The sequence below is a fragment of the Asparagus officinalis genome, chromosome 1 (genome assembly GCF_001876935.1).
Source record: "Asparagus officinalis chromosome 1, Aspof.V1, whole genome shotgun sequence".
NCBI lineage: Eukaryota > Viridiplantae > Streptophyta > Magnoliopsida > Asparagales > Asparagaceae > Asparagus > Asparagus officinalis.
In genome coordinates, this window is record NC_033794.1 from 9,036,720 (window position 1) to 9,062,916 (window position 26,197).

The following is a 26,197-nucleotide window of genomic DNA, read 5'->3' on the forward strand; positions in this document are numbered from 1 at the left end:
CACTGGTAGAAGGCAATACTTTTTTAGCGATCCCGGATTAAACGAGTTGGGTCTTTGACGGAGGCCCATGGCCCATGAGCGTTTACACCTTTTAATACAGCCCATAACCCATGAGCCTTGGATAAAAGCGGGTCATGAGGTCACAGCTGTTCTTTAAGATTATCCTACGTAAGATTAGCATACTTTGTCGCTAGCCAGATGAAAGCAAGGAATTCGTTTGATTACGAAGTAGTTAAAATTGAAAATGCATATATAATAAAATATAATTCAAAGAACACATGCTGTAGTTGCGTTCTGGTGAAATGAACTTAAATTTCGTTCGTCTCAGAATTTGGTAGACACTTGATTACTTGGTTGGGCTTCGTGCCGGGCTGCATGGTGTTTTTACTAAAAGCTCATAAGGCCCATTATTAACGGGCTCAGTAGGGTTTAGGGAGGTTTTGCGAAAATACGCAAAAATGAAATAGAATCAGAGATCGAAGAAGGGGAGGGAGAAGAGAGTGATGCGGAGGTCAGCCGTGTCTCTTCTCCGATCTCGTAGAGATTTCTCAACTTCGAGCTCATATAACATCGTGGCCTCCGTTCTCTTCGAGCGCTTGCCCGTTGTCATCCCCAAAATCGATCCCGTGGTCTACGCGTTCCAAGAATTCTCGTAAATTTCCGGTTCTATTTTAAAAAAATGGTCTTTTTTTTGGTGAAAAGTTTTGATTTTTGATCTTGTTTTGTGTAGGCTTCGATGGCAGCAGCAGTATCGGAGGAAGTATGCTGATGATGTTTTGGGGAAGGGTGATGCCAGGTAAAATTTTGAAATGTCCATTTCTGGCAGTTAAGAGTTTTGATTTTTATGACATAATGCGTTATTTTCACCTCAAGCTTTATTGGTATCGAAAAATTTTAGGGGGGAAGGTTAAATTTATTAACTTATTGCTGGTTCTTGATTGATGACTGATGAGTGTTATGTCGGGGGTCCATTTAGCTGCACATCAGCTATGTTGGGAGTCAGTTGTGGGATTATAAGGTATTTGGGTTCCATTGCTCTGACAACTAGATTTTAGGGGTGAATTCTCCCAGTTTCAAGCGAGTGGCATTGTTAGTGACACTAGCATTGTAGTGACTAGTCTGATGCCAAGGCAAAGGGGTGACTTGTAGTGTTCGATCGGGACTGAACTAGTGTAAATCGAACCCATGTGGGTGCGGAGACTGTCTGAGCTTGGTGGTATATTAGGGCCCATTTAGTCTCACGTCGACTAAATATGGAGTCAATTGTGGGTTATGACAATAGATTTGGTTCTCCTAGCCCTCTTACATGTACATACGTATTACCTATGAAAAGTTTATTTTTTACGTATAATAGTAGATGTACTTGCCTACACCAATTTGATTCCCTTTTCAATAACTACTAATATATTGTTCAAAATATTTGGAATTGTTGTTTATATATAGGGGGAAAGGTGATTATCAGATTGATTATGAACCAGCTCCAAGGATCACCGAAGCTGACGAGAAAAATGATCGGAGGTACACTAATGAAACTGCGCTTTATTGCTTATTCTTGTTACCTATCTATTAAAGTTTTACCAGTGATGCAATGTAAAGACACATGCATCCTTGGTACTTTATTGTACTACCAGATAGTAAATTACTATTTTGATCCAGTCGTGTTAAACTTCGGTTGTCATTTGTAATGGAAGCTCTATGCTTTTTGTTGTTTATTGTATACATTGCAGTTAACGATATGAGTTCCATATTTTTGTCAGTAACTGTCAGTAACTAGTTTTGTACTATTGACAATCCTTTTCCCCTGTATTTTGATCACTGGGTTCCTAGTAATTCACTTGTATAACTAAACAGATGGTGGACAAGCTCCCTTCTCCCTATGTTTGATGCTTTTGGTTTTTCATCTTCTTGTAGCCGCCCCTCCTGTTTCCTACTTGAACTTGGCTTCCTTGTGCATGCTTTATGTGATTGTATTGCAAATTTTATGTTGTTGATGCCATTTTTTGTCTCTTTAATGGACTTATATCAATACTAGGGTCATACATGAAATCTTGAGTTTCTACAGTTAGGCGCGCCCGCACACACGAAGTATTTTTCGTCATCAGTCCTTCAGATCTCCTATTGTGATATGTACTGATCTCTTTTAAATCTTACAGGTAGTAGGTTATCAGAGGACACAAAAAATCCATTACCAACTCATTTATGTGCAATCTACATGTAATGCCCGGTAACTTCATGATAACTTAGTCAAAGAAGAGGAAAAAAGAAAACGGGAAAGACAATTCTACCTTGTCTTATTATTAGATGAGTCGAGCAATCCATTTCATGCAAAAAGATTGGCTACTATTAGTTTGTGTACACAGTAGCTTAAGTACTTATTTGTATCTGTGCGGATTACATCGCCAAAGGTTGGTTGTCATTGAACACATGGATATCTCATTCTGTAGATATCTCCTGAAAATCTAATCAAACAAATGTTAAATACCTATAATAATCTCCTTAATGGATTTAGATATTGACAGTTGCCAATTGCAATACCCAATAACCCTTGTCTTGCAGAGCCATATTCCCAATGGATGCATGCTATAATATAACCCCATAAGCGAAGTCTAAATATGGTTTGTTTACATTTCCTCAGTCATAAAATTTATTTTGAATATTATTTCTATAAGCAACTGCAACTTTGAGAACCAGAGTTCTAATTTCAGCAACAACATATTAATCTTCAAGATTTTGCTTTTCTTGGAGACTGATACTCAATAGCCTGTTCCTAGTCCTTTTTTTTTGCTAGCCTTTTGTTTTCTTATTTTCTTCTTGCCTTCTTTGATAAGGTCATTGCAGAGGGCACCTGACAGAAGACTCTATCTTCTCCTTTATGGTGCACCATATGGAGCTTCTGACAAGAAGCCTGTTTGGCATTTTCCACAAAAGGTTTATGAAAATGAAGAAAATATGCGGCTGGTAATAACTTCATACTCCTACATGTACAACTTCTAATATCATTTGATTACCTGTTTATTCCATTATTCTATTTTTCACTTAGTGCTGTTCACACGGCCTTATTGAAAAATTATATTTGAATCTACCTTTCAAATCAAAATTCAGTGTGCGGAATCAGCATTGAAATCTGTACTTGGAGGGCTGCTTCATACATATTTTGTGGGAAATGCTCCCATGGCTCATGTGACAGTAGGGCCAACAGAAGACTCACCGGATACTCCATCCTTCAAGGTACTACTGCCAAAACCTAAATTTATGGACTTTAATCATGTTTCATGTTTAGATACATATATTGATGCCTGAATTCTTCAATTCTAGAATTTTGTTGTCATTAAGAATTGAAGGTAGATCCTATCTGTTTGTAATTATTCTTGTTTATGGAACTCTAAAATCATGTTAATTTGGGGTCTACTGGGATTTAAATTTACAGAGTAGATGTTGCCTGCTATTTCTTTTGCATGTGGTTGCATTCTGTTAAAATAACTGCAGGCCCCTACTACTTTGTCACTGAATTAGTTAATTCTATCTTGGAAATTGCTGAGAAATCCACATTAAAAATTGCTAGTCTGCATTCAGAAATATCTTTTGAAAAATATGAGTACCTTTTTTTTAATAACAATATGAGTAACTTTAAATATAAACTATCTTGAAAAAAACTTCACTGCTTCAAATATAGGTATCTTATAAAATTTTGACTAGCGAAAGATAATTTAAGATATCAAGGGATTGTAAATTTAGAATTCATATTATTAAAGGTACAAATTGTTCTCTTTATGAGAGGAGAGTCTTCTTCTCTTCTCACTTCTCTACCAATTGATGTGGTCATCCTAGGACACAAAAGGTGGGGATGACATCATTTTGCGGGATGATGTCATTGAAAATATCATAGAGGGGGGTGAATAGGGTAAAACTAATCTAATCCGATTACGATGCCAAATTAAAATTTACAAGGCAATATCCTAGCAATATGATATACAAAAAGATATGCAAGGATAAACAATGAGACAATAGGCAATATAAACACAAGCATAAGATGTAAATTAAAAAGTACGCCTAACAACAATCGCAAACACAAGATATGATCACGGAGTTCGGTCAACCCTCGACCTACGTCTTCGCTCCTCACCTCGAGGAGATCTCCACTATCAACAAGAACTACACAGAACGGTTTTCAAAGTTTACCGATAACTTTTATAATGCACACGATGTCAATCACACAAACTACACTTCTTTAAGTGTTGGACTACCCGTGTCAACTTTCTCAAGTGTTTGGAATTACAACCTCTCCCTAGAATTTACAACCAACCCACTCTTGAAATTAACCCCGATCTTTCCCAACCACTACTCTAAGTGTCCTTGTGTATTACAACGTGTTTAACAATAGGTGCGAATAAGGATTTTGTTCTCTAAGTAGTTGTGTGTGTAAACAATGAGTAAAACGAAATCAAACTCAAATAAATCTAGCTTATATATGAAAATCAAAATATAGATTAGTTAGAGGAAGAGTTTAGAAAACTTTTCCAAAACAAGGAGAGATTGAGATTTGAAGATGAATGCCTCAAGAACAAAATCAAGATTCTTTTGTAAAACTCTTTTTCCACATAAACAAACACACTAGATCTTTCTCAAAAACGTGGAGCAAACTGCCCAAAAATTTCTCTTCATTCAAATAAGTCTTGAGGACTATTTATAGCCTCTCAAACAGACTTAGTTACCGTTAGGTCGACCGATCGACTGAAAAACATGACCAGTCGACTGAAAAACAAAATTGGTCGACGTAGTTACCGTTAGGTCGACCGATCAAACAGTCGGTCGATTGGATCGGTCGCTTGGTTGATTGTAATAGCAGTTGCTGTAAAAACTACTTCTGACAAGTCGACTGAAAAACTTGATCGGTCGACTGAATAACTTGGTCGGTCGACTAAAAAGACTGTTCGGTCGACTGATTTAAGCAGTCGGTCGACTAATTGATTGAAATAGCAGTTGCTGTAAAAAACAGCTTTTGCCAAGTCGACTGGTTCGACTGTTCAGTCGGCTGACTGCTGAATTTGGCAGTCAACAAAAGCAAGAAGAAAAAATAGCCGAATAATTCTAAAAATTGTGAAACTTGGGAAAACATTTATACATATGAAAATATACATATTAGAAAAGTAATTTCTAAAATAGCACTTTCCATTTGTGAAAACTCATTATTTTGCAAAACATACGATTAAATATGATTTCATAGATTAACAAAATCGTCACAAAGACGAAATCGTTAAATACTTGATTCTGATGAAATCATTTCAAACAAGTTTTGAGATACTTTTAAAAGGATCAATAGACGTAAAATAGTACAATTAAGTCTATAATCCAAAAACACGTTATCTTCCCAAATAGATGTATAATGCAATAAATATGAAACTAATAGATATTCATATATTTTATGACTAAAACTTATCCACAAAGATTTTCAAAAATCCTTTAACAAGGCGAATAAACAATGAAAGCGATAAAACGAAATAATGTGTATGTGTATGGTTTGAGCCTTAAGTATAAACACATAAAGTAATAAACCTAAACTACAGACATTATACCTGTTTGTTGGAAAATTTGTAGTAAGAGAAACGAAGGAAAAATTGATTTGTATTCCTTTTAATCTCAGTTACAATTGGATTTCCTGATTACAAAAGAGAAGAGAACGAATTTGATTCTCTCATTTGTTTAAAAACTGGGTTCTTCAAGGTAGCGATGGAATGCCTCCTTCTAATGCTTGCGTCGAATTTGCTCTCCGTTGACGATCCGACTGTCTTTATCTCGTAGGAACAGTGAACTTACGTGGTGAGTTTAAGGAATAATTCTTGACGAGTTTTAGAACTCAGAACGAGTTAGAACTCTGTGAAGAGAGTTGTTAGAACCAAAATTCGGTTAATAATCAGGCCGATTTGCTATTGCTGAAGAATCCTTTTTAGATTTGATCTTCTGAACTTAATTCAAATCTTCTATCTCCTAAAGATCCGACCTTGTACGGTTTTGATCTCCAAAACTTCCACCGATCAGCTAACCCCTTTACTCAGTTGAGTAAGGCGGTCATTTATAGGAGGATAAGGGGTGTAACTAACCCCTAAATCAGCTCCTGAGTGGGCGTGATTTCCTCAGATCGTGGGAAAACAGTTCTGAAACCGTTCGACTCATGTTTGAATGAGTCAAACGCCCAATCTGGCGTTCAGGACCCTAACTTCGCGTCTTAGAATTGAGACGCGGAGTTGGGTGTTGTCTGAACATCAAAAACGCGAGGGCCGCTCGTGTTTTGCTTGTTACGGCTTGAAAACGTGGGGTTTGCCTGCATTTCAAGAATTGTAATGCGAAGATGAGTTTCGTGTTTTAGAAGGGGCTAGTTGATTGATAACCTCTTCTGTAGAGCGTTGCAAGGACCATTGTTCAGTAATCTTCGCTTTAGCTGTTGTGGGGGTGTGAAAGTCGTCGGATTGTAACTCTCACTGTTGATTGTGAAGACTACTGAATAGAGTTTTCATCAGTTGTCGGAAGTGTCGTTGAATTGTAACTCTTCTCGATCTATGTGAAAAGTCCTCCATTTATAGCTTTCATTTGTTGGCATGAGAGTCATCTGATTATAACTTTCATTATTGAAGCTTGATGGGGATCAACTATCCATTGTGATTTTTAGACAGCCTACAATACCAAGCTGAAAATCTTCATGAAGCTTGATCTTGGTAGAGGGATGAAGCGCGATATTGAGTCTTTGACTTGAATGGCAAATGTTTCATTCCAATTTCTGCCAACCTCCAGTAGGATGTCATCGTTAAAGTGCAATTTCAACCATCTTCCAAATAGGGTGCTTGACTAGGATACCTAGCGAGCAAACGCAAATACTAGAAGACGATGTTAGGAATTGTTTGTTAATCATCAAAATCAGATTAGACAATAGACTCATAAACAGACCTAACAGTCATTTCCCCCTATTTACTTCCTAGTCATTGGAGTAGTCATTGGAGTAGCAGTCCATGGTTTGTGATATAAAATCCATTTTTTTAAGAAGCTCAATTGCACCATTTTTCAGTATATAATGGTCCATGAAACTGTATCTTTTTCTGGCATCCTGAAACTCACTTTTCGTAGTATTTAATATATTTCTAATTTCCATACTAATAGATTGAAAGCAGGTATACAGTTTTACTTAAGATGCATAAGATTTGGTTTAACTGCTAAGACTAGTAAAATATTGAAAGGTTTTTTTTCCTCGCCCTATAATTTCTCATAAAGAGAAAGTATTCCAGACTACTCAAATTGAATTTGAAGAATGTTGAATCTTTATTCTAGACTTTTCAAATTATCTCATACTTTGGATTTGAAGTGTATGACAATTTTTGGACCAATATTTCTTCCACATTCTGCTTAACAATTGGTTAGAATGCTCAAGATGTAGGGTGAGAAAAGAAAAAGAAGGAAAGGAAATGTTACCATGAGCTATTGATGTCTTCTGAATGCAAGAGTCAATACATTTTAACTCAAATCTCAACATTACGGAATTAGATTGAAATGAACTTAAACTTGAAGGTTCGTGCAGGGACCCAAAAAAATAATCATGCATGGAGTGTTGAAATTTGCATCGTATATGTTCCAATGTAGGGACCAGAGGATGTCCTTACAAACATTTTCTTCTTAGCATAATCTTTTTTGTGCATTTTGCAGCAATTCTTTTTCAAATCACAAGTAATTGGGACCAGCAAGCTTAGCATTGGAAAGTGTGAGGATTATGTCTGGGTAACAAAGGATGAACTGATGGAATATTTTCCAGAAAAAGCGTCATTCTTCAACCAGATGATCATTAGCTGAAAGACAATCACCAAGGTGATATGAAGCAAATAGTTAACCAACACAGGCATATTCGCCGTCATCTGAATGTTCTTGACGATTAAGTCTAAATCTGGATTCAAGGTAGAATCAGATATTCTTAACTGTGCAAGAAAAATGTAAGCATTATATCTCATGAGGGGCCATTTTTCATCTGTAAACAGGATAGGCTTGTCTAAGCTGCGGTCAATTTTTCCTTTCTGATTTATCTGTAGCAACGAGTAGCACTTTGTGCTATGCTTTTTATCAAAATAAGAATATTTGAGAACTATTTGAGAACTATTTGAGAACTGTTGCTTTATTAAAACTTCCAGTGATTTGCCTCAGGCGGGTTAAAGAACTAGTGTGATTACTGGATAACTGACATTGATTCTCATCATAACTTTAGAATTCTAGTGTTCTTAGAGACTTTTCGTAGCAAAAGATGTAGAAGATTTGGAAATTTAGTTTTACAGCTTCTGATGTTAATAGTCTGCGGGGCGTTCTGATAAGAATTCGTACTCAGACTTTTAAAGTGGGTATTTATTTATTTATTTTGATTGATGTGAATGGTAAGAGGAGAGTAAGTGATTGCTTAACATGAGGCTAAGGTCAATCACTGGAATCTAATCAGCTCCATCATCCATGGCCATCAGCCAAAAAAATAAAAAAAAATAAAAAAAAACTTTAAAAAATAGCCCAAATAAGAAAAGATAATTAACGTCCATAAAATTATGTGTAGCCTTTCAATTTCCGTTCATTCTTCGGCAAACTTTTCAAACGTTCTAAATCTTAACATTTTTAGACCATCCAATGTAAGATAAATCATTAAACATAACCAATGTTCGAAGATCACTGATCCAATAAAAGGTTATCATCAAATTCCCTCATCAATTTTGAAATCCCCAGACTTGGTGAGAATTTGAAAGTGAAGCATTCCTTCAGAGGGAAGGTTTCGTCGCTCCGTCGACCATCACCCTTCTTGTTTTCGTATCCTGGATAGTCCCATTTCTCAAATTCGGCTTTCTCAATGAGAACCAAATGGGCTTCCTCAGCTAATTTCTCGAGCTCCCATTTTACGTAAGGATGGTCATCCCTATGCGACACATGGATTTCACCACAGTCAGTCAGCATTTTTGATGCGCTTGCAAAAAACGCCTTCATCAACTCCTTATGCCTCCTGTATGTGAAAACACATCACGTAGTGTGGATATTGAAATCAAGCATTAGAGTGGAGGAGGAAAGAAAGAAAGAAAGAAATTTTGAAGTAAATATATATGCACCTAATAAGTTCAGGGTGCGTCTCACGGTAGCAAAGATAGTAACCAGAATGTGGGAAGTTGTAGACGATTCGATCAAATTTCATGGTCTTTAGAGTATCATGCTCATCCATGTCTTTGACATCCACTTCGTGCAATATGGTGCATCCCAATGACTTGAGCTCCTTAAGATTTGCGGCTAAGGTCCCATACTTACCGCGCAACGAAATGAACCTGAGCTCCTTAAGATTTGTAGCGAAGGTCTCATACTTACTGCGCAACAAAACTGATATATGCAATGACTTGAGCTTCTTAAGATTTGCATCTAAGGTCCCATACTTACGGCGCAACAAAACTGATAAAATACATATCGTTGACTCATGTACGTCAAATGATATCAAGCATCATTAGTACATTGGCAATACTTGAGATGTTGGTTAACAACGTGTAATGTGTCTTTATACAAATGAAAGATCGTCGATCAGCAAACACGTGAATGTATGCAAATAAAGATCAACGCATCAAATGCCCGCTAAAAGAACCAGCATTAAGCTTATCTAGCATTATTCCATAAATGTGCATACGCATTTTAGATTAATATCCATCAACAGGCATGTGCTTAACTTGACTACATGATAGAGGCTAAACACATCTTATGTACATATGAATGCATCCTTATGATCTCAAATACTGCTTTACCGATCTAATTAGGATAGACCATCATTTGGTGCATAATCCATTCAGTGGTTAGAAATCACTTGATAGCTTAGAAAGCATCATAACCAAATTAAGCAATTAATAGAGATAGATTCTACTGAGGATAATACGAAGGGTAGAGATGACCTCTTGGATTTTACCTTCAGAATCTAATGAAGTAGCTACCATGTTTTGGGCAGAACCAAAGAACTTAGCCAAACACGCAGAAAATGAAAAATCTCCTTCTCCCACAAGTAAAATCTTGTGAGAACTGGAGTAGTGTGTTATCCATCTGTCTTCTGTCTCTCCTAATTTGCGACTTTCAGTGGACTCACCCATTCAAATTTGTATAAAAATGAAATCCAATGGGTGAATTTATACATGAAATTAGCCATGGAGTTAAGTGGCAGAGCCTGTGCATTTTCAATCTGTTCCCAAGGTAGAGGAAGCATTCTCGAGAGATATCAGTAAGAAGTAATTTGAGTTTGATTATGGGGAAGGTGAGGGGTCTGAAACCAATTTATGTCATCTTCAAGGAAAAAGTGTGCATGAAAATATTCTACGTGGCAGAGCCTGTGCATTTTCAATCTGTTCCCAAGGTAGAGGAAGCATTCTCGAGAGAGTAAGAAGTAATTTGAGTTTGATTATGGGGAAGGTGAGGGGTCTGAAACCAATTTATGTCGTCTTTAAGGAAAAAGTGTGCATGAAATATTCTCATGCGTCAATTTATGTCTCTCTTATGAAAAGAGTACTTGGGTTAATTTTGAACAAAACCTCCTTAACTACGTTGATTCCACAAACCCCCTACACTCTTGTAGATTTTTCACTATACTTTTGTTCCACTATACTCTTGAAGATTTTTCACTTTGACAGTTGACCCCCAAAGTAGCAACGTCAGGTCTAAACTGTCACATGCCTTTGCGTGATTTAAAAAAAAAAATCTTTCAAGGTAAAAAAATCAACCTCTTATCCTTTTAATTATTTTCGTCGAAGGTTGATGGGTATTTTCATCTTTTTTTTATCATGCCAAGGAACATGAAATGTTAGACTTACGCGATTTTATACTTTTGGAGTTAAAATAAAATATTTTCAAGGTGTTTAATCAGGAGAATAAAATAAATTCATAGAAGTTATGCGCAACACATCTCAAATTTTAGTGTGGTTCGTGGAATTAACAAAGTTAAGACTTAAGAGGGTTATCTGCATGTAGTACATACCCAAGTGGTTTTTTTTTGAAATTTACCCAAATTACTTTGAACCCAAAAGTATGGGACCAAGTGACACTTGTCACATTGTTTCATAGTTGGTACAATGAATTTTGTGTCCAAGAAGAAGTGCCTCTCTTGGTCTAATTATCCAAGTTATTGTAGGTTGAAGGCCCTTTCATGGGTAGAGACCTAGATTATACTTGGGCTCACGTTATAAACTTTTTTAAACACCCGCAAAGAATTTCATGGCTAGTGAGATTCAAACATCGAAGTTATGATAAGCCTTGAGGGTTATTGTTTTATCTTCTAGTATACTCCTTACAGGTTGAATGCCCCCATTTTAATGGGCTGAAATATGGACTCACATAGAGATAATAATTTTTTAAATCCGCATTAAATTCGTGGATAGTAAGATTTGGACGAGGGCCTACTCTGATATCATGTGAAAGTCTCTCTAACCATTACATCAAAACTCCGAAATTTGGGTGAGAGTTCAGGTTTCATATTTTATATTCTAACATGAAATTTTAGAATGCTTGGAAAACTTAGTGAATTATAATCTATTTTCAATTGTAGAGTATTTGGCAAATGAATGGATCTTTGTGGTTGAAATGACCAAAAAAGACATGAGTTAGTGGTGAGTTATTAAATGAGAAGGTTAATTTGTAAAATCATGAGGGTTAAATTATTTCCATCGGAAATATTGACTTTAGCCTCAAATGAGTCCCAACGAATACAACCACTTAAGGTACAGGCTTTTCTTCCTATAGATTGTCTTCCAGATGTAACCTCCCCTCACACAACCCCCCCCCCCCCCCACACGCGACCACACCACACACACCAAACACAAGAAGAAAAGAAAAAGAAAAATGAGAAAAAAGAAGAAAAAAGCCCTAACATATTTCAAGTTTTTCAAAAACCCATCCTAATGGTGTTAACTGCCTAATATTCACGCATGGATGCGATGAAGAGGATTAGGGAAACTTTCGCATATGAATAATAGGCTCACGGCTATATAGCATTTTGTTTTTAGGAACTTTGAATAGTTAAAAGAGGTTTTTCTTATGGACCCGAAATTAGTGCAGTTTTGTGTGACATTACAGTTTAACGGGATGTTATATGTAGAAATGCCCATTATTTTAAACTATTGTTTATGTCTACTTCTTTTTACTAAAGGGACATAAAAGACTAAGGGTAACAGTAAATTTTATATTTTTTTGATTTCCCTCATTCTCCACAACGTTCCATTCATTGTAATTATTCACCACCAACGTCAAAATTCCACGTATGTTCATAACCAATCCCACGTCAAAGCTTGGATTAAAGTTAATGAAAACCAGTGTTCTTCTCTCCTCTTCTTCTCTCTCACATTCCCCTTTTGTCTTCTCTTTTTTTCGGCTAGGAGCGGCTCATGAAAGCACTTTCCCCTTTCTTTTCTCTGGCTGGTTCCTTTCTTCCCCTTCCTTCTTGCCTCCGCTCGGTCTCCCGCTCCATTCTCTCCGGCCCCTCCTCCGGCCAATCCCCCGTCTGCCTCTTCAAATGACCGTGCGATTATTTCGTCGAGCCCCACCAAGTCTTTTAAACTCCTCCTCTACCGTGAGACATAAAACATGACACAATGCATGTGTAAGAACGAAGGCAAAACCAATCAAAGAAACAATGATTTCAGATGCCCCCGGCTGTGTCAGTGTCAGCGGCGGCCATGAGGCTGGGCTGGGATGAGGGCCTTTCCTCGCTAGCTCATCGTCGAGTACGCCGATCAGGATATCACGGCACATAAACGACCAATACCATTCCAATCTCATTGTCACCAGATTCCACAATCATCTTTTTTTTTCCTTACTTTTTCTTTTCATATTTTGTTCGGTTTTTAATTGAATATGGTGTTCTGCGGTTTGTAGAAAATGGAGTAATATTATGCAAATATTTTGCTTGAGATTTTCAGCATCTTATGAGATCCCAGAACAGTTAGGGAAAATATAAATAACACATCGACTGGAGCACAAAATGTGGTGATGTGCTCTGAGGAAATCCAAACCACCAACGAACGCGAGGAAAGACCAAACAAACCAACACCAAGTTTTAGTGGGTCAGAGCAATTGCCTACGTCCACGGCCGGCAGAGGGGTGGTTTTCATAATAGCAGAGGAGTACAAATTGAGATTAAAATCGTCTCAAACGAACCAATTAACTCTACACAACAACCTCTCCTCATATTCCCAATACCCCTAACAATAGCTCAGAAGATCTTTTATTCTGTGCTCCATAACCCAAATTCCTCACTAAACCCTCAAATCGTAATTGTTATATTATATACCGAACAGAACCCCAACAGAATGCAATAGGAACCTGAACTTCTCCAACCCGTCTAAGTCGATCTTAATCAGTCTGATAAGATACGACTTGCCAGGAGCGAAGAACAGACACTGGAGAAGGTATAGGCATTAGTCGACTTATCGAACGTGATAAGTTCGATTGCAGCAGCCCAAAACAAATCCAGAGCAGACGAGTAAGTGACTATTGCACACACATATGTCGAGCTCCATAGTGACTTTATGCCATGCGTGCATGAACGAGCTTATGTTACCAAAATCTGCGTTTTTCGAATTCTTCTCCAATTCTCCACTCTCGGCGAAGTTTTCCAAAACTGAGTCGACACCAACAAACAGCGCTCACTGCTGAGACCCATATGAGAGTGGCGAACACCTCACCCCAATGTCGATGTCGCTACCAACTCGGATGCATCATAAAGAATTCTGCAGTACGTTTCCTGTTTTGCCCAAGGAATCAGTCACGTGTTCACCCAAACGCTCCAAAGCCTCAATCAAATAGAAAATATGCAGTAAACTCTTCTCAAATACCAACGATCGTGCAACTGATTAGTAGCCAATGACCCCAAATTGAGACAATCAACACTTACCTAGGTAAACCAGTGGGCCATATCCAACTATATCTACCAGCATCATGCAACTGATCAAAACCAATCTTTCATTGATCAAACAATGATCTCCAACTCACCTTGTGTCCCTTCGCTGAAATCCCAAATGACCATATGTCTGGAGTTATGTGGGTAATTCACCAACGTGCGAAGAAAGAACCGCTAGTAGCATCACTCTAACGTGCTGCCGAATCAAATGACGTGGATCAACCTCTCATTTGAACTGAGTATGTCAAAGTGACATACCTGTCGAACAATCGAGTCCCAACGGATAATCAATTGAGCCTGTCACCCCAACGTGCATCGGATCGACATCTCAATCGACGATGTGACCAAATGCTGGTTATCAAATATTCCGCTGGACCCATTCTTTGAGCAGCGCCGAGATCTATAATCCTAAAGCAGCATTCCGGCGGACTAGTGCATAGTGAGCCCAATATGTCGAGCCGACGGCCATGTAAGATGCGTCGACATCAACGCGATCCTCCTCCAGAAAGGAACGACCATCGAACTGTCATCTAATCTCGTCGCCCGCAAAGTCTGACATCCAATGAAGTGTTCCTATTGCGTCGAGCTCCGCTCTCGGGCCAGCAAGAAGGACCTCCAAAGATGAACAATGAGTTACTTTTCTGCTTACAGTTCTTCCAATGTGTTTACTTCTATTTTACTACCACGGGGAACTGGGTTCGCGAAATAATGCTTGAACAATATACAACTTGGGAAACAAGATACGAATTACCTTCCAATGATGCTCTTGTGTGGCCCAATGCTGACTTGAGCACGGTGTGTGTGTCCATGGATAGAAGCTGCCAAATCCCCACGCGTCCGCTATCCTAATGGGTCAGCAGGACTTCATCTGCCGGTTCTAGCACTCTCAAAACAACATGCAGTTTACCAATCATGTACCAAGCACAACACAATGCCACGTCTGAGCGAATTGATGTGAGTCGTTTCCAATAATCCTCGTGCTTCGGTGCATTATAAAATTTCTTTTCTGACGCCTTTAATACCAATCATGACCCAAATGTTAACCGTTCAAAGCGTGCTATCGCAAGGCCACCCTATAGCCAGGCTCCAACTCATGTGATATGTTCTTCTTAATGAGGAACGAAATCATCCAACAACTCCAAATCACCCGTACTCATTCCTGATGCCGAACGGTACCAATACACCATAGAGCATTGGTGATCATTCCCCTGAGCCGAATCCCCTTTTCCCACTCCTGAAGCTGTGAGACCAATCCCTCCTTAGGGAAAGTGGTATGTACACGCGAATTCCAATATCCACTGTAGAGTAGGCAACACAAGACTGACGGCAGTGCGAGATCGTGAGAGCCGAAGGAATCGAACTGAATCTTTGCCACTAGCCTGACAACATCGCTCTGGCTTGAATAGCTTTTCCTTTTCTTCTCGGCGGCGGGTCGATTCAGACACTTTGGGCATCGGCGTTCCATGTCCATCTTCTTTTGCAAAAGGATGATTCTTAGACTCAAGGATGTGCCCCTCTAGACTTGCGACATCCATCGTTTGACCTTTGCTTTGCGACAACGCTCCCGCTAAAGCGGCTCAACGAAGTCTCCTATTCCTTCTTTCGAAGCGAGAACAGTGCAGCGGGTGACCTACTATACGAAGAGATTGCTTTGCATTATAAGAGTAGACGAAGTTATTATTCCCTTGTCAGGAAGGAATCAATAGTAACAAGCCTTGTCTCTCTTTTCATCTTTACATCCACATTCGCCAAGATTCCGCAAGGAGCTTCGTGTACGGTAGGTTCATGTGTCACCATGGAGGTTCTTTCTTAACTGAAGCGGTTATGTCCTCTTCAAATGCACGCGATTCTCAGCACTTTGTGCGTTCAAATACTTGCTCTAAAGATCTCCAATTTGCTTTTTGCGAAGTCTCTGATAATCATCTTTAGATCTTGAGTGAGACAAGACTTCCACCCACGCGTATCGATTCTCTTTTTCAACCTTCTATCAATGTTGTCCGTTTCCGTCATCAACGTTATCTTCAGAATTGTGCGTTGGCGATCATGATTCGCGATCGCCAAAGTCCAAATTGTTTTGTTGCCATTGAATTTCCACATCATCTCATTGAGTGGATATTCAAGCTTTGACGGTCTTCCGGACGGATATACTGCCACACTCCTTCTTTTCGGATAATTCCTCAGCACCCCAAAACAATGCGGATATTGACAATACGGAATAGATCAATGAAAAAGCGATGATGTTTTTACAAAAAAGATCCACCTTTCTACAAACGAGCCTAGAGAATTCCAAGCGTCTCTCCTCAAAAGCCAAGCGTTGCCGTGTCTGATGACATTGTTGTGACTGTGCTTTGAGAACAACATACGAAGCCGGAGGAAGACCAACAAAACCAAACCACAGCGTTTTCGTGGTTCGGCAAAAATTGCTACGTCACGGGGCAAGAAGGGGTGGTTTGCCTATGAGAAGGTAGAGTACGAAATTGGAGTTTACAAATCGATAAGAACCAACTATCTCAACAACTCTCATGTCAATTTCTCACATACAATACTAATAGCTCAGAAAGTCTCTCTTGTTCTGTGCTCCAAAACCCAAAACTCTCTCACATAACCTCAAATCGTAGGTATTTATACCAAAGCAGAACCCAACAACTGCAATGACCTGAACTTTCCAAACCCGTATAAGCCGACGTATCAGTCTTGCATTAAGTCGATTTGCAGAGCGAAAAACAGCAACTGGGAAGAGTTAAGTCGCTTTATCGACCTGATACGCGACTGGGCAGAAAACCAATCGAGCAGAAGTTAAGTCGATAGTCGATTTCACCTCATAAGTCGATTACAGTGTCGATTATGCCTGTGCATGGTGACTTTATGAAAATCTGCTTTAGTCAATTATTCTCACACAATCCCATCGCTTTTAGACCTAACAACTTTCAAAGTTTTTCAAACAACCCACCTAATGGCGTTAACTGCAATATTCACATGGATGGAATGCACAGAGGAATTAGGAAAACTTTCGCCAATGAAAATCATAGCTCACGCTGATAGGCATTTTGTTTTTGAGAAACTTTGAAAGTTAAAAGAGGTTTTCTTATGACCCCGAAACTTAAGAGAGTTTTTTGTGACATTTTAAAAGTTTAAGATGTTATATGAGAAATGCCCAAACTTATATAACTAATTTAGTTTATATCTACTTCTTTATTACTAAAGGAGAACAATAAAAAAGCTAAAATGAACAGTAAATTTTATAATTTTTTTGTATTTACCCCTCAATTCTCCACAACCGTCCATTATTGAATTAATTCACCCCAACCGTCCAAATTCGCACGTTTTCAGAACCAAAACCCACGTCAAAGCTTTGATTAACAGTTAATGAAAACCCACGTTCTCTCTCCCTCTCTCTCTCTCTCTCACATTCCCCATTTTGTCTTCTCTTTCTTCCGAGGAGCGGCGTGAAGCACTTCCCCCTTTCTTTTCTCTGCTGATTTCCTTTCCTTCCCCTTCCTCCCCTCTCTGCCCTCTCCCCGAACACAACGAGGTCTCCGTCCCCATCTCCTCCTCCCCCTCCTCCGCCCAATCCCCCTCTGCCTCCTTCAAAGACCGCCTCATCTTCGGCGACCCCACCAAGTCTTTTGAAAACTCCCCTCTCCCCTCTGAAGAACAAAAACAAACAACAATGGCATCTGAAGAAACCAAGAGCCCAAAAAACCCATCAAAAGAAACCAATAGCATTCTCAGCCCCGGGTTCAGGTCAGCGGCGGCCATGGCTGGCTGGGATGAAGGGGCCCTTCTCCTCGCTAGCCTCATCGTCGAGGATACGCCGATCAGGGATTCGAGGCACAAGAAACGACCAAACCATCACAATCTCAAGTCACCAGCTTCCACAAACTCATCTTTTTTTTTCCTTCCTGTTTTTCTTTCAATTTTGTTGGGTTTTATTGAAATGGGTGTTCTGGGTTTTGTAGAAAACGGAGATCTATATATGCAAATATTTTGCTTGAGATTTTCAGACAATCTATGAAAACACCCAAGAAACAGGGGAAAAAACATAAATAACAAAATCAGAGAGAACAAAATCCCCCAGCGGAGGAAACTTAACGGGTAGGAATTGGTGAAAGATATTCTGTGAGATGTTCTTTCCCAACTTGATTCATTGCCCCCACGCCTTTTGTTTATAAATTTAGAGATTTATTGGATTAGTTAGATTTTAGATGTTGAAATAGTGAGAGAGACAACACAAATTTTTACAAAAAGAAAAAAGAAAAAGAAAAAAAAGCTGAGGAAATCTCTCAACCTTCCCATTTCTTCTTCTTCAAGTTCAGGTAATCTCTTTGGCTTCGTGGGTTTTACTATTCATTGTGAATTTCTCACTTTTTTTATGTTTGTAGTGAATTATGGCTTAGTTTGAAGAAACCCAATATGGGATTATTGGTTGGTTTTGTGCAAAATTCAGTTATGGGTATCTATCATATGGGAATTTTTTGACTAGGAAGGAAGTGGGTTCCTTTACCTGATTCAATTAGAGCAGAATTTAGCATGCTATTAGAATATTTCTATGAAATTTGTTGTGATCTGGAGTTGTGATTTTGATAGTCAGTTGTGGGGTTTTTAAGAACTACGAATGAGGAAAGTCTCTGCCTTTTTATGGTTTGTATGAACTTTAAGTTGGGATTCACCATTGCATGTAGCTGTAGGTGTGCTACCGAGAATTTTAGTAGCAAGATACATATGGAGAGTTAAATTTGTTTGTAGAAAATGGGGACTTTTTGCCTTGATGATGGGGAAGAGGATGCCAAAAAAGGTTGTTTTTTTTTTAATTTTGTTTATTTTAATAATCTGATTTGGGGACTTTTTGTTGATCACTATTTAGTTGGGCTTCGTTAATCGTATCGGGTTTTTGACTACAGACGTTGCTGTGAAGAAAAATGGAGTGGGGAATGTTGTTGATGATGATAGTGATAAAGGGAAGAAGATGAAGGGAGAACAGAATTTTGGTGAGAATGCATGTTCGTCTGATAATAATAATAATGGGCTTCCATGTATGGATCGGTTGAGAGAAGAGCTTTCATGCGCTGTAAGGAGATAAATCTGTTTGGTTTTATATACATTTTTGTGCTTCATTGATTTGTTTCCATCAATTTGTGAATTGTTCTTTGATTTGTGTTTTTGAAATTTTTGAAGATTTGTTTGGAGATTTGCTTCGAACCAGTGCTGTTTAGTAAATTTCTGTAATTACACATGTATGTAATGTATATTCGTACCAGTGCTTTTTAGTAAATTTAATAATCTTACTTATTGAACATAAATGTCAACTTTGCAAACAACATATAATTCTTTGAATTGAGAACGATGCTGAAATTAAGAAAGACAACAAAAAGTGTTATCACAGTAGCGCAAGTGATGCATAAAAATATGTACACATAAAACAAACCAAAAGATTAATACTAGCCCGTGCTTTGCACGGGTTAAATACTAGTTTCTAGGACTTTACACCAACGGGAACTGGTCGCGACCCAATAATGCCTAGAACAATCACCAACTGTGGAAACCAAGATACGATTACCTCCCAATGATGCCTCCTTGGAAGGCCCCCAAATGCCTGACTGAACACCTCCAAAAAGACCCCTCGCTCGATGGATAGAAGTGCCAAACTCCACCACGGTCTCGCTCATCCTAATGTGCTCACAGGACTTCAATCTGCAGGTCATAGCACTCCTCAACAACCAATGCACGGTATTACCAATCATATACCCCAGCACCAAACAATGCCACAGTCTAGCCGAATCTGATGAAGTCGTCATTTCCCTATCAATCACCGTGCTTCCGTGCAAATAATACAAATTTCTTCTTCTGACGCCCTTCATCACAATCATGGACCCAAATGTAACCTTCAAGCGTGCATCCGCCAAGGTCACCCTATAGCCAGCTGCCTCCAAAGCTCCAAGTGAAATGATGTTCTTCTTCAACTGAGGAACGAACCTCACTCCAACCAACTCCCGAATCACCCCGTCACTCATCCTGATCCGAACAGTACCAATACCACCAATAGAGCATTTGTGATCATTCCCCATGAGCACGAAATCCCCTCTTTCCAACTCCTGAAAGCTGGAGAACCAATCCCTCCTAGGGCAAATGTGGTATGTAGCACCCGAATCCAATATCCACTCTGTAGAGTAGGCAACACAAACTGACGGCAGTGCAGATAACGAGTAGCCCGAAGAATCCGAATCTGAATCGTTGCCACTAGCCTTGACAACATTCGCCTCTGAAGCTTGAATAGCTTTTCCCTTATTCTTCCCGGCTCGATCAACTAACTTTGGGCAATCGGCTTTCCAATGTCCATCTTCTTTGCAAAAGGCACATTGATTCTTACGAACTCCAAGATGTGCCCCTCTAGACTGCGACCTCCCACTACGGTTTGGACCCTTTGCTCTTGCGACCAACGCCCCCGCTACCGGCTCAAACGAAGTCTCCTTATCCTTCTTTCGAAGCTGATAATTCACAAGTGCAGCGGTGACCTCACTATACGAAAGAGATGCCTTCCCATTAATAAGAGTAAGAACGAAGGTCTCATATTCCTCGTCAGGCAAGGAACTCAATAGCAACAACGCCTTGTCCTCATCTTCAATCTTAACATCCACATTCGCCAAATCCGCAAGAAGCTTCGTGTAGTGGTTCATGTGATCACCAATGGAGGTTCCTTTCTTCAACTGGAAGCGGTAAAGCCTCCTCTTCAAATGCAAGCGATTCTCCACACTCTTGGTCAAATACTTGCTCTCAAGGATCTCCCAAATCTTCTTTGCAGAAGTCTCATTGATCACATCATACTTTAGATCTTGAGTGAGACAAGACCTAATCACACCACACGCCGTTCGATTCATCTTTTTCCAAACCTTCTCATCAATGTTGTCCGGTTTCCCGTCCAACTCCAACGTATCTTCCAAATTTTGCGCGTTGAGCGCATCCATGACTTCGCATCGCCAAAGTCCAAAATTGTTTGTGCCATTGAACTTTTCCACATCAATCTTCATTGAGTGGATATTCAAGCTTTGGACGGTCTTCACGCCGGAAGTACTGCCCACAACTCCTTCTTTCTCGGCCATAATCCTCAAGGCACCACCAAACCAATGCGGAAACAAACGAGAAATAGATCCAAACTGAAAAAGACGAGATTTTTACAAAAAAAGATCCCACCTTTATCACCAAACGAAGCCCTAGATGAACTTCCAAAGCGATCTACTCCTCCAAATAGCCCAAGCGTTGCCCGTGCTCTGATACCACTTGTTGTGACTGATGCTTTGAGAAACCAAACCAACGAACGCCGAGAGAAAGACCAAACAAAACACAAACACCAAGGTTTTACGTGGTTCGGCAAATTGCCTACGTCCACGGGGCAAGAAGGGGGTGGGTTTTCACTAATAGAGAAGGAGAGTACAAATTGAGATTACAAATCGCTCAAACGAACCAACTAATCTCACCAACAAATCTCTCAATCTCTCAACCAATAACCCTAACAAATAGCTCAGAAAGATCTCTCTTTTTCTGTGCTCCAAAACCCCAAAACTCTCCTCACAAAACCCTCAAATCGTATTGGTATTTATACCAAAACAGAAACCCAAACAGACTGCAAATAGGAACCTGAACTTTCCAAAAAACCCGTCATAAGTCGACTTATCAGTCTGCATAAGTCGACTTGGCAGAGCGAAAAACAGCAACTGGAGAAGAGATCATAAGTCGACTTATCAGACCTGATAAGTCGACTTGGCAGAGCAAAAAACCAACAATCCAGAGCAGAACGTAAGTCGACTCATGCACCAACATAAGTCGACTTACCATAAGTCGACTTATGCCTGTGCATGAGTCGACTTATGACCAAAAATCTGCTTTTTCCAATTCTTCTCCACACAAAATCCCCCAGCGCAGGAAACTTAACGGGTAGGAATTGGTGAAAGATATTCTGTGAGATGTTCTTTCCCAACTTGATTCATTGCCCCCACGCCTTTTGTTTATAAATTTAGAGATTTATTGGATTAGTTAGATTTTAGATGTTGAAATAGTGAGAGAGACAACACAAATTTTTACAAAAAGAAAAAAGAAAAAGAAAAAAAAGCTGAGGAAATCTCTCAACCTTCCCATTTCTTCTTCTTCAAGTTCAGGTAATCTCTTTGGCTTCGTGGGTTTTACTATTCATTGTGAATTTCTCACTTTTTTTATGTTTGTAGTGAATTATGGCTTAGTTTGAAGAAACCCAATATGGGATTATTGGTTGGTTTTGTGCAAAATTCAGTTATGGGTATCTATCATATGGGAATTTTTTGACTAGGAAGGAAGTGGGTTCCTTTACCTGATTCAATTAGAGCAGAATTTAGCATGCTATTAGAATATTTCTATGAAATTTGTTGTGATCTGGAGTTGTGATTTTGATAGTCAGTTGTGGGGTTTTTAAGAACTACGAATGAGGAAAGTCTCTGCCTTTTTATGGTTTGTATGAACTTTAAGTTGGGATTCACCATTGCATGTAGCTGTAGGTGTGCTACCGAGAATTTTAGTAGCAAGATACATATGGAGAGTTAAATTTGTTTGTAGAAAATGGGGACTTTTTGCCTTGATGATGGGGAAGAGGATGCCAAAAAAGGTTGTTTTTTTTTTAATTTTGTTTATTTTAATAATCTGATTTGGGGACTTTTTGTTGATCACTATTTAGTTGGGCTTCGTTAATCGTATCGGGTTTTTGACTACAGACGTTGCTGTGAAGAAAAATGGAGTGGGGAATGTTGTTGATGATGATAGTGATAAAGGGAAGAAGATGAAGGGAGAACAGAATTTTGGTGAGAATGCATGTTCGTCTGATAATAATAATAATGGGCTTCCATGTATGGATCGGTTGAGAGAAGAGCTTTCATGCGCTGTAAGGAGATAAATCTGTTTGGTTTTATATACATTTTTGTGCTTCATTGATTTGTTTCCATCAATTTGTGAATTGTTCTTTGATTTGTGTTTTTGAAATTTTTGAAGATTTGTTTGGAGATTTGCTTCGAACCAGTGCTGTTTAGTAAATTTCTGTAATTACACATGTATGTAATGTATATTCGTACCAGTGCTTTTTAGTAAATTTAATAATCTTACTTATTGAACATAAATGTCAACTTTGCAAACAACATATAATTCTTTGAATTGAGAACGATGCTGAAATTAAGAAAGACAACAAAAAGTGTTATCACAGTAGCGCAAGTGATGCATAAAAATATGTACACATAAAACAAACCAAAAGATTAATACTAGCCCGTGCTTTGCACGGGTTAAATACTAGTGCCTATAATTAGGGAGGATTCATGTATAGTCTTAAAGAGGCATAACTAATTTAGTTTAGATGCCTATAATTAGGGAGGATTCATGTATAGTCTTAAAGAGGTAGTTGCACCTCTAAAGTTATGCAAAATCACATTGTATAGTATTGTCAATTTGCAATTTGACCCACATAACCAGGAAAAAGTTTGCACTCCACTTGAGTTTTACCCTAATAATATGAAAATTCATCTTATCCATCAAGAATGTTTGTTTTGTAGTGGACCATGTTAAATTTTAGTATAAATGGGTACTTGTCGTCTACCCTCTTAAATTTTTTCCCCCCTGAATCTGCTGTTTCCTATGACATATATCTTGTTACATTTCCCTTTGTGGAATCAACATATAATATATGCTGTGATCCGAAAAGAGGAGGATTCCTGGATCAATACATTAATCATTCTAGCTTTCGATATTATAGTGATTCAAGGGTTCTTGTCTCTGTGAGGGTCGTCTGTTTTGTAAACCTGACCCACTGGATATTCCTATTAATATTAGATCTTACATAAAACCTTCGATTTAAAGATTGTAAAATAGAAAAATGATCAATTAAAAAATTAAAATACTTATATTAGTACTAGATTTTGAATTATAAAAATAAAACAATAGTTGTAATGGTTGATATCAATTGTAAAAGAGTTAAAGTTTAACATGAAAATATCTTTTTGCATGGGGATCAATAACACAGGAATGATATAGAATAGAGAAAATAAATATATTAAAAATAAGAGCAAAAAAAGTCATTACTTAAATAAGTAAAAGATGATATAAAATAGAGAAAATAAATATATTAAAAATAAGAGCAAAAAAAGTCATTACTTAAATAAGTAAAAGATGATAATATACTAATATTAAATCAACAAATAAATGTTGAAAATTATATACAAGTAGCACTAAGCCAAAGTTGATCTCGTCCAATACGATAATATTTTCGTCTGTAAATGTCTCTTAGTATTACTTATTCTTTCATAAATTATTTTGTATTAATTTTCTTGAAATCGCATTGTTATAGTATTTAAACGTGTTTCTATTTTTCACCACATATATTATGCACATGCAATTTACCTAGTTCTTAGTAACGAAGAATGTTTTAACATGAACCTGAGGCCGGTCACTGGATTCAAATTATTATTTCCATCCGCGACAAAATTTATAAGCCATCAGTGAGAAAATTGTCTGGAATCAGCCAAATAAAACAATAAAAAAATAAGTATGGTTAATTAAGAATTGACCCGCTAAGTATCACCTAATTGAGAATAAGCCTCATATTATTTTATTTTTGCGAAGACCATCTGGTATTGATCTAAGTTCAAATACACCTCATTATTGCATTTTTTGGCTCTTAAAAGTCCTAAAAAAGGGATCTGTCCTCACAAAAATAGAGGGAACTGATGTGCCTCCTCAAACATTTTTAATTAAGAATAAAAAAAAAAAAACCATTTAGGTTCTATTTGTCCAAATAGAACTATTGGCTGTTTGTTTGCCAATAAACCCAGAAAAAGTAAGAAAAATTAACACCATAAAGACTTTGAAATAGTGAACTTTTATGTCTCCCTTCATCTTTGGAATTAAACGTCTCCAATGCTACAATGTCTTAAAACTATCTAACCAACCATTCAAAGATAAATCACAGAACATCTCAATTGAAAATACATTTCGTAGAATATAATTACAAAAATCCAAAAGGTAAATTTGAAGTTAATTTCTAGCAGCAAATGCTACGTGCAACATTTGTTGCTGCAATATTTGCTAAAATTATTTGTGCAGCAACCAAACATGTCCGTATTATTCTTGTACTCCTGGAGACAAAGAAGCGGGGTCCGTTAGAACTCATATTTTCTTTTGTAATTTACGAAAAAAATGTCTTACTTTTTTGTGTATAGGAGTAGAAGAGTAGTATAACTCTAGTGTACCATTTATCGCTATCAATATGGACGGGTTTTCACTTGGGGAATATGACATGTGGGCCCAACCTACAGTGTGTGCGCAAAATATTTTACTCTTGGCTCACACTACCGAAAATATCTGCTAAACTATATGTTGATAATAATGTATTATAGTGGGTTTTAGTCCCACATTGGTTGTGAGAACATACCTCATCCTCCTTTACTTGTAAAAATATAAGTTAAAAATGAGATAATTTTTGGAGGTTTAGATCGATATAGAAAGTAACGCGTTTCATAACGCAAAAATAACGCTTAACGTAACGTAACGATTGAAAATAACGCTAATCGCACATTACGTAACGTGACAGCGACAGCGTAACGTTTTAAAGTTTAGGTTATTTTGTCAATGGCTTAGATTACTTTAAAAAAAATTTGAAAGGATGTGATTAAGTTACTTATTACATTCAACAAAACCCTAAACTAAAGTCGTCGACTCCATCTAAATTTCTTCTTGAACAATTTTTCAAAATAGTCCTATTTTATTTTTTTATTTTTAAAATCGACCATTTTTTATTTATTTACTAAAACCGACCCGTTTTTTGCCACGTCAGCCTAATCACCGTCCTAAATAGTCGGGGTTACCAACACCGACTATTTAGTAGTGCATTAAACCCCAATTAGAAGCCTTAAATCCTAAAATTTTATGTCCTAAATAGTCGGGATTGACTTGGCAACCCCGACTATTTAGGACGGTGATTAGGCTGACGTGGCAAAAAACGGATCGGTTTTGATAAATAAAAAAAATATGTCGACTTAAAAATAAAAAAAATGAAATGAGACTGTTTTGAAAAATTGTTCTTTATTCTTCTTCTCCAGATTTAACCCGTCGTCTCCCCGAAGCCCTCCCCTTCTTCTCTTGAACGCGAACGAAGCGTGAGCTTCGACGATTCGACCGTGTTTCCTGGATCTCCCTTCCCATCGTCCGCCTTCCCTTCCCGTCGTCTCCTGGATCTCCCTGTAGTCGGCCTCCCCTTCTCCGCACGCGAAATCCAGC

At 38.1% G+C, this 26,197-nt stretch overlaps 2 protein-coding genes across 2 annotated transcripts; one reads left to right on the plus strand and one right to left on the minus strand.

Moving 5' to 3' along the window:
• On the plus strand, positions 440-8,164 carry LOC109848645 (39S ribosomal protein L46, mitochondrial-like). The gene is made up of 6 exons (XM_020418265.1): positions 440-652; positions 731-796; positions 1,444-1,518; positions 2,829-2,958; positions 3,103-3,228; positions 7,690-8,164. Exons 1-6 carry the CDS (start codon positions 504-506, stop codon positions 7,831-7,833), a joined length of 690 nt encoding a protein of 229 aa, XP_020273854.1. The 5' UTR covers positions 440-503; the 3' UTR covers positions 7,834-8,164.
• Positions 8,683-10,124, minus strand: LOC109830199 (heavy metal-associated isoprenylated plant protein 41-like). Its single transcript, XM_020397389.1, has 3 exons — positions 9,917-10,124; positions 9,114-9,444; positions 8,683-9,010 (listed from the first exon to the last, which is right to left on the minus strand). Exons 1-3 carry the CDS (start codon positions 10,122-10,124, stop codon positions 8,683-8,685), a joined length of 867 nt encoding a protein of 288 aa, XP_020252978.1.

Excerpts from the sequence above, each read along its gene's own strand:
- LOC109830199 (XM_020397389.1), bottom strand. The coding sequence starts at position 10,124 with ATGGGTGAGTCCACTGAAAGTCGCAAATTAGGAGAGACAGAAGACAGA. Across the intron at positions 9,445-9,916 it reads AGAGGTCATCTCTACCCTTC|TTTTGTTGCGCCGTAAGTAT; the intron begins GTATTATCCTCA and ends GTATTTTATCAG. Across the intron at positions 9,011-9,113 it reads ACGCACCCTGAACTTATTAG|GAGGCATAAGGAGTTGATGA; the intron begins GTGCATATATAT and ends TTTCACATACAG.
- LOC109848645 (XM_020418265.1), top strand. The coding sequence starts at position 504 with ATGCGGAGGTCAGCCGTGTCTCTTCTCCGATCTCGTAGAGATTTCTCA. Across the intron at positions 797-1,443 it reads TTGGGGAAGGGTGATGCCAG|GGGGAAAGGTGATTATCAGA; the intron begins GTAAAATTTTGA and ends GTTTATATATAG. Across the intron at positions 2,959-3,102 it reads ATGAAGAAAATATGCGGCTG|TGTGCGGAATCAGCATTGAA; the intron begins GTAATAACTTCA and ends ATCAAAATTCAG.